The 9487-nt window shown below is 36.2% G+C and overlaps 1 protein-coding gene across 1 annotated transcript; it reads right to left on the reverse strand.

Annotated features, from left to right (window-relative positions):
* Positions 1-459: 459 nt before the first annotated feature.
* On the reverse strand, positions 460-1430 carry LOC145107136 (uncharacterized). The gene is made up of 2 exons (XM_079043999.1): positions 1035-1430; positions 460-933 (listed from the first exon to the last, which is right to left on the reverse strand). The coding sequence occupies exons 1-2, from the start codon at positions 1428-1430 to the stop codon at positions 460-462; spliced, it is 870 nt and encodes a 289-aa protein (XP_078900125.1).
* Positions 1431-9487: the final 8057 nt, after the last annotated feature.

The raw sequence follows: 9487 nt of genomic DNA on the forward strand, positions 1-9487 counted from the left end.
CACATAATTCACAAGTAATTCATCTTCATTACTTTAAAACGAGTTACAATGGTTGACCTTGACTATTACATTATTTTACTAATGCTTAGCCTAGAAACACGGGCGTTACGGGTACATGCAAAACATTCTAGAGAATTAGCCTTGAGTTTAATTCTATAATTCCTGTGTGAGTCACTGATTTGATAGAGCCATCAGTTAAGAAGATAGGGGTATATCTATCAATAGGCTTCAAACTTTCCATATAAGATGTATTGGAACACATGTGAGCAGTAGCTCCAGTGTCCAAAATCCATGCATCTTTATTAAATTGATTACTCTTTATTGAATTTAATAAAGAGATATTCATACATGCAAAGTCTCCAAGATGAGAGAAATTTGCAGAATGTGGATCAACTTTTTGATTCATCTTCATAAACTGACTGAATTGTTGAAATAGAGCATTCATTGATTCATTGTTGTCTAAATTGGAAGAAGAGGAACATTCTTGGAACAAAGGATTATCTTCTGTTGATTTGCATTCACCATGTTTGCAATATTGAAGTTGTTCTTCTTCTTGTCTTTATATTCTTTGTACCAATCAGGATAACCATTCAATTTGAAACAAACATCTCTACTATGACCATTCACCTTGCAGAAATTACAATATATGTCCCCATTTTTCTTATTCTCAGTCTTTTGCTTGTACGAAAACTGTTTATTGTCATTGTTATGGTTATTTAATGCTTTCACATACATGGCAGATGCTTCATTAGGAACAGAAAAATTAATTTGCACTTCTTTTTGTTTTTCAACACTTAAGGCCATAGAATAAGCTTTGTGAACAGAATGAAGAGGATCGAGAACAAGAATTTGATTTCTTAGATTCTCATAAGTATCATTTAGCCCCAATAAGAATTGCATCAGACGTACAGATAAAGTAAATTCTGAAATTACCTTTGCAGATCCACATATGCAATTAGGAATTTCAATTAGACAGCTCAATTGATCCAACAATTGTTTCAACTTCGTATAGTATTTGGATAGAGACGAATCACCTTGATTAATGGAGGCAATTTGTCTCTGTAATTGGTAGATAAGCTTTCGCCAAAATGTTCTTCAAGTTCCGGCCACAGTTCTTGTGCAGTAGTTGCGAATATGAAAGCTCCAACAATCTCCTTTAATATAGCATTTAACAACCAAGAACAAACCATGCAATCATTACTGATCCAATCGTCAAGTTCCGATCCTTCAGATTCAAGCTTCTTTATTGTTCCATCGATAAATCCGATTTTCTTCTTCGCTCCTAGAGCGATTCGAATAGAAAACATCCATTTAATATAATTTTCATTGCCGGTAAGACGTGTAGATACTAAGAACATGCTTGGATCATTGTTCTGAGCATTGGATACAGTATTGGTAGAAGAAGATGATGAAATGAGATTAATTCTCATTTTGAGAATTCATTGCGGAATTAGGTAAAGTGATTTGATCGTTTGTCTGATACCATTCAAACAATCAAGAACACATTTAGAGAGAAAGTAATGAGTGAAATGTATATCTTTATTTCACCTTGAATTGAATACAGAAAATGAACATGAATTTATAAAATTATATAGTAAACAACGAAGAGAATCAACAAACAGCTAACTATTTACAATTGAGTCCACGATCTATTTTATATTTACAATTGAACCCCTTAACTACACTTATAATGTTGATAGGAAATAAATCAAATTTGTTGCAATTTAATGTAGCCATGTCTTTTTATTATAAAAGATCGTATGCAAATTTGAGTATGTTGCAAATCATCAACTTGTTTTATCGGATTGATTCTAGTTATGAATTTTTTTGGTTCAATGTAAATAGTTTTTTGATAAACAGACATGTATGGAATTGTCACTATGAAATTTGTTTTTTAACATAATTATTTATCATCTATGCACTGTCAACTTTAACCATTTGTTAGAGCTACCTTAGCCCTATTTAACTGAAAGGAATCATTTGAAATTAAAGGGAATTGAAATTCAATTCCACCATTTTTTAAATGTTTGGTTCAAGTTTTTCAAAGGAAATTGAAATCTTATAAAAAACATGTACGGAATTGTCACATCGAAATTTGTTTTTTAACATAATTATTTCAACTTTCCATCAACAGATGGAAAGTAATTCGATCAACAAAAGGACGAAATCAAAATCTTATTTAACAGAGATCATAGAAGATTACAATATTATCTTCTACCATCACTACCACCAACTTCATCACCACCCGCCACCCATAACGAAAAAGTCATTATTAGCGACAACAAAAATCATCGCAATTAATTAAAAAAAATCGCCGCAAATAATTAAAAAAAATCGCCGCTAAAGGTATTAGCGACGACATGTCGTCGCAATGCGTCGCTGCAATTACCTCGTAGCTAATACTCAAAAATCATCACTATTAGCGTCGTCTCTAATAGTCCGCGTTGATAAAAGCCAATGTCGTCACTAATAACTTTCCTGCGACCGGCCGGAGTTATTCTTGCAAAGCTTCCCGGAGTTAATTGTCGTTGCAATTGATTACAGGCGTCGCTAAAGCAGTCACCGCTAATGATTTTTTTTCATTTTGTAATAAAATTTATATTTTATATTGGTTTATATTATAAAAATGCAGAATTTACAAAAATACAGAAATCATAATTTAGAAATCTACATTACATAAAACATCACAATAATATAAAAAAATATACCACATTACATAAACGATCTAATAAAAATGAAATATTAGTCGATCCAATCCATAATCTAATAAATCTATAATAACACCACCCATAACATAAAACAAGAAATACTAGTCAAACTCTCCATCGTCATTTTCCGCGTCGTTGTTGCTCGCATTGTTGGCTTTTTTACTAAACGAGTGGATAATGTCTTCAATTGCCGTAACAAACGTCGGGTTTTGAAGAAAAGCGTTTACATCCACATCGTACAAAGTAAGTATATAAGTTAAAATATCAAACTAAAAAATTATTATTACTTAACAATCAAGTCACAAGCACATTAAGTCATTAATAATTTAACAAACTATTAAACTACCAAATCAATTAAGTTCTTAACAATTTAACAAACTATCAAACTACCAAATCAATTAAGTTCTTACCAATTTAAAAAACTACAAAATTCATAACAAACAAATGAAGCTATTAACAAATAAGCAAAATACCAACCTACTAAAATTTACTATAAAATGCATTAAGTCCTTAATAATATAGCAAAGTACCAACATACCAAATTCTTTAAGAGTTTGATAAATACATGTGTTGGTTGCGGTGTTGGTGACTGTGATTGTGACTGCCACTGAGACAGAGCACTTGTTCCCGCTGCGGAAGGAGGTTTAGGCCCGATGCCTCTCACATGCTCCCTTCGAGCACTAACACCTTCTCAAATGTGCCTACCCAATAAATGGAGTTCAGATCACCACCGAAGTCGGTTATGTTTGTAAAGAAATCTCACCAACCAAAGCATTCTGTATTTCAGGAAGATTATCAATATACTTCAAAGCTAACACAAAAAACAACAACAACAATCTGCTTCATTTTTAAGTGATTAAAACTTACATATTGGTTTTCGACTAACGGGTCACCGAATTCCCCTTATTTATTGACATGCCCATGGTGAAATGCTTCAAGTCTATTCAAATTCTGTTTAACATTACAAAATATGTTATACTTGAATAAACATTACAAAATATGCTATAACTAAATGCATTACTATAACTTACGCTCTTGAAACAAGCACTATTGTAGATGGACATCCCTCCACGATTCTTAACTACTTGCTTCTTCTGACATTCTTTGTTTTCACTGGATTATTTTTTATGTTTATCTGTTAAGAAGTGGCTAATAGTAGTACTCCAACGCTGCGGATCCATACTCGGAGGGTCGATCCCTTGCTACCTACACATCCTCTTGCAAACCAGTAAAACGAGTTTTTGCATTATATTTGCGGTCTCTATAACGTGCACATATCCAATTGGTCAGTGGCAACCAAAAAATTGAACCCATGGGATCATTTGAAATCTCTTGTTAATCAAACCATCTCTAAAAAAACAGAGAAATTAAAAATAAATCAAAATTAAACATATTAAATATAACTTTATAAATAATTTAGCGAAATATACATGAACATGCCATTCTTTTCGCTTTTAGAAACTTCTTTCCAGGCGCTCTTATCCAAAACTATGTCGCGCCACATATAACTCCCAACCTCCCTAATGAAACATTCATATACTTCCCCAACCGGCATTGTAGTATTCCTGTCAAATACTATCTTTAGCGGCCGCCTGCCGTTTGTTTCGAAGAACTTATGCAATTTTTTGTTTATTGCCACGCCTCTTCGTTTGGGAGGTACAACTGCATAAAAAATATTAGTCATGATAATTTTTTATATACATACAATACGAAATACAATGAATTAGAATAAATCTTATTTACCATCGATCTGGTGATCACCAAAACCTCCGCCGAAGGGATGTGGTGGCTCGTCACCACCGTCATCTTCATGACCCATCACAACAGTCATAAGATGGAGCAATGCAATCCAATAAAATGACATCCTGAAAAATTATAATACAATATAAATATATATACATACAATATGATATGATTACAACAAATACATCTTACTTTTTTTTCAATTATAGCATTGTACTTTACATATTATGGAGTTTTGAGGACAAGCCTAATTAAGTCATAAAATTTTACATACAAATATACATATACACATATACCAAATACACATATACACATAATTTCTATTTGCACGCATATATACATTTAACAAAAACACTTATATATATATATATATATATATATATATATATATATGTTCACCATCGTCAAAATTGTTGACTCATAACCCCTTATGGGTCAACTTTGGTCAAAGTCAAAGTCAAAGTCAACACCTTGGTCAAAGTCAAAGTCAACATTCTGAGTTGACTCAACTCGCCGAGTTGGCCCATAACTCATAAAATCATGAAAGCGCGATCTAACTCGTCAAGTTCTTTCATGAACTCATCGAGTTCCTCCTATCAACAGAATCGAGACTTTTCAAATCAGCTCGTCGAGTCCTTCCTTTTAGCAGAATCGGGACACTTCGACCCAACTCTTCGAGCTCCTCTATGAACCCGTCGAGTTCTTCAGTCTGTTAAGCCTTCTTAATGCATTGAGCCATTATTCTTCGGATCTAAGTCCTATATTCCAGATCTGGGTCGAAAACACACCTAGGAGGGTAAAGTTTCCAACTTTACCCATTAAAACCCACCCTAGAAGAAATGAGCTCTAACCCTAACTCAAAATGGATTAGATCCAACTCCAAAAGCCACCAAAACTTCAAGATAGACCATGAGGTCATAGATCTGGACTCTAGGGACAATTGGTGTAACATCCCAAAATTCAAGCCCGAAAATTTTATTTTTAAATTAATAGTTTTTAAAACATTTCACCATAACACTGTCAATAAAGCAACACATACAAAATCATAATGTTGTGTCCCAAACCATGACATCCAAATAAGGAAAATCAGAGTACAATCCCAGAAAGTCCGATGCGGAATCATGTGTGTGTGTGTGATGCGATGCTACGCCGCCGGGTCCTTCCCCTTAGACGAAGAGGTACCTGAAACCAAAACTGAAACCGTAAGCACAAATCTTAGTGAGTTCCCCCATCATACCACATACCATACAATATCATCGGTATCTTTCAATCGGTAATCATCGTCGGTATCTTTCAACCGGTAATCATCATCGGTATCTTTCAACCAGTAATCATCATCGGTATCTTTCAACCGGTAATCATCGTTGGCATCTTTCAGCCGGTAATCATCATCGGCATCTTTCAGCCGGTAATCATCATCGGTATCTTTCAACCGGTAACTGTCATCGGTATCTTTCAACCGGTAGCTGGGGACTATTCCACCCCCTACCACTAGCATACAACAACAAGATATAAACATACATTCAGGCATATCCGGGTACTGACCTACCCTTCGGTCCTAAGGACCGCTGTCAGGAAAATTAATCCCTATTATACACGTAACGTATCATACAGATAAAACTCATGACCAAAGCACGTAACCAGACCAAGATAATTATCACAAAGACAATCATCTTCTAAATATCCCTTTTTGGTGGGCCGGCATTGTAGCCTTAGACCCACCCTTACTGGAAGGTAACTCACCTCGTACGAGTAGCTGTCTGCTGCTGCTCCGGAAATCCTCCGGCTACAATCCCCACAAAACACTCATTCAGAATCCAATATCTACTCTTAGGTTAAAATGACTATTTTACCCCCAACCAAGTCCAAGTCAAAGTCAACTTCCAGTTGACCCGACTCGCCGAGTTGGGCCGTCAACTCGTCGAGTCCCTTGCCTTTACTCGTCCTTATCCACGACTCGACTCGTCGAGTTTGGCAACGACTCGACGAGTTCCCCTTCTTTACAAACATCAATGAACCTTCATCCGACTCGTCGAGTCGTATGAACGACTCGTCGAGTTCACCTTCAACTGATAAACAAGTCCTGACCTTGACTCGCCGAGTTGTATGAAAAACTCGTCGAGTTCATCTTCAAACATAAGGAGATTGCCTTGGACTCGCCAAGTCTGTTCTAGCACTCGTCGAGTCCCATGAACTCCAGGTCTAAAACTAAGTCCAATGCGTTGGGTCACTCTTTCTGTCTTGCTACAACCCTTCTAACACCCAACTGAGTTCTTTGACCCTCAACAGATATGGGACTTCAAAGCCTTGGACTCGTCGAGTCCCAAGAACGGACTCGCCGAGTCGATAACGTCCACTCCCTAAATCCTCGATTTCTGATGTACAACACTTGACCAAATGATAGATCTAAGCTCCTTCAATCGATCTAGCACGTAAAGTTACAAACTTTACGTGCATGCATGGGACTTTGAGCTCAAAAGGACATAAAATAAGCTCTTATAATGCATCGGACCTTCCTTGGGTGCAAAAGCAACCCAAATCTGCCTTGTGACTCCCTTAAAGACCTGATTCCGAAGCCTCAACCCCAACCATGTTTGCAATCATGGTTGGTTACCAAGAATGGCTTATAAAAGCCCTAAATCTCCCCAAAAGGGATCTATCAAATGAAAGAGCAAGGTTACAGCTTTATACCTCCAATGAACCGTGGAAGATGCACAAACTCGGTTTCCCCTGGTTTTCACTTGCTTCCTCAAGCTTTTCCCTTCCTCCTTATGGTCACAACTAGCAAGATCCACCAAAATGCTTTAGTTCTTCTAAAAAACGGCTAGGGTTTGCTTATGGGGAGTTCTGGAAGCTTTGGGGACGAAAAGGAGGCTGAATAAGTAGTTTAAATAGGGTGCAAACCATCATCTAGGGTTTTTGTCCGGACTGCGCCTACTCGCCGAGTCCGGACGCGGACTCGTCGAGTAGGTCATTAAACTTCTGTGTCCAATACGCTCCGACTCGACGAGTTGGACCTCAACTCGCCGAGTCCAAGGCCAAAATGCAAAATACAACAAAATAAATTACATACCAGGAACCGAGTGCTACAATTGGTCACGTATGCATGACCTACTAGGGCTTAAAAGACCAAAAAGATGGTCTAAAAGTTGCATGGGATTTCCATGGCCATAAAGTTGGCACCTTTATGCCATGAAGTCCCCTCAAGACCCTAGATCTAAAAGGTTTGCCTACATAGGACGTCAAAATCCCAACAACCAACATACTTGGACCAAAACATGAAGAAAGCATCCTAAAACTAGATCTAAGCATACCATAAACAAGGTTGAAGCTTTATACCTCAGATGAACCAGAAATGAAGCCCAACTTCTAGATCTACAAGCTCTCTTCAAGTCCTTGCTCCTTCTTCAAACTCCTTGCTCTTCAAAACCACCAAAACAACACCAAAATGCTCAAAGTAAGCTCACAGTCACCAAAAATGGCTTAGGGTTTCGTGATTAGGGTTTTGGACAGTGGAAGCTGGAAATGAGGCCAGCTTATGGGGGTTAAGGTGTTTAAATAGGGTGCAAATCCCTGAAAATTAGGGTTTCATTCTGCCAACCGACTCATCGAGTTGAGGCCTCTCAACTCGTTAAGTAGGTTTCTTAAGTAGGTTTCTTAACCCGCATCCCAATTCATCCCTCCTCGACGAGTATGAGGCTCCCAAGTAGTCGAGTTTCTCTACAAAAGTGAATAATTTATAGATTTAAATACATACCAGGAACCAGGCGTTATAGCGTGTCTCCGACAGATCACCGGTCTATACCTTTAGCGGCGACATTGACTTTTAGCGGCGACAACAGGTATGTCTCGTCTGATGTCGTTGCTAAACGTGTCGTCTCTAATACTCTGTTTTCTTGTTGTGACTATTGTCGCCACCAGCCACCAACACGCAGCCGCCACCCACCACCACCACCGCCACCACCACCCATCACCATCACCACCGCCAACATTTATTATTTTTATAATTTATATAACATGTCTTTACATATAAACTATAAACACAAAGTAAAATTAGGCAAACAACATACATGACAATTTTGTAATTTTATATTACTAAAATCAAATTCAGCTGATATGTCGTTGACAAATTTCAATTCATTTACAATATTTTACAAACCAGATGCAGATGTTAGACTACTATCAATGTTTAATGTTAATATATCCTAAGATTTATGAAACATGTTATATCACGTTTTAAGGATAAGAATGTGATATGCACAAATTAAACACGATTTCAAGAAAAAAAAAAGACCGAATGACCAACTAAAAAGTGGTTTAATGATTAATTTCAACTTTGACCTGATCTAAATTAAACCACAATAAATAATAGTAAATACTTGAGTAAATATATTATGTTTTTCAGTTATAATATAATTTTATAGTAAAATCATAGTTTAGAATATCCCATAATCATATGAATATACAGTTAAACCAATGACAAAAAAAAGTTAGAACATAAAATTATTTATTTATTATTCCTACACAAATATCATTCTATATTTTACCTATTAATTTTTAAATTTTCTGAAATAGTTAAATAAGCCTCTTTTTAGAGCATTAGGTATTGGTCAAGTTATAACACCAAATTCATATGCCACCTCAACCATAATATCAATGGAAAAATGATGTTCCTATGTTATAACATGTTAAGAAGTAGAGAGAAAGAAAGAAAAAGATTTGATTGGCAACAACCAATTAAACTTCCGGTTGTATCTTGTCTTCGTAAGATGTTTAAAGTTAAACCCATTAATGTGCCACAATTTTACGTCGCGTTAGTTTTTTCTTTGTTCTACAGATGGTTCGTCTCCCTTTCTATCTTTACCCTTTAACAAAAGATTGACCGATTGTTGAACAAACAATCTTATTGATTAACCTAATCGAACGTAGAAACTTTTGTTTATACCGATAAAAGTCTGTAGAAATCTGAATTGAGGCAACTAATTAACAACCATTCGATGTTAAGACCTTCAGGTACGCCATTGTCATTCAGTGAA

This window comes from Lactuca virosa, chromosome 4 (assembly GCF_052849685.1).
Source record: "Lactuca virosa cultivar CGN04683 chromosome 4, Lactuca_virosa_CGN04683_v6, whole genome shotgun sequence".
Taxonomy (NCBI): domain Eukaryota; kingdom Viridiplantae; phylum Streptophyta; class Magnoliopsida; order Asterales; family Asteraceae; genus Lactuca; species Lactuca virosa.

Coding starts and splice junctions, on each gene's coding strand:
- LOC145107136 (XM_079043999.1), bottom strand. CDS start 1,430: ATGAGAATTAATCTCATTTCATCATCTTCTTCTACCAATACTGTATCC. Junction 934..1,034: donor AATTGCCTCCATTAATCAAG/GTGATTCGTCTC, acceptor GGATCTGCAAAG/GTAATTTCAGAATTTACTTT.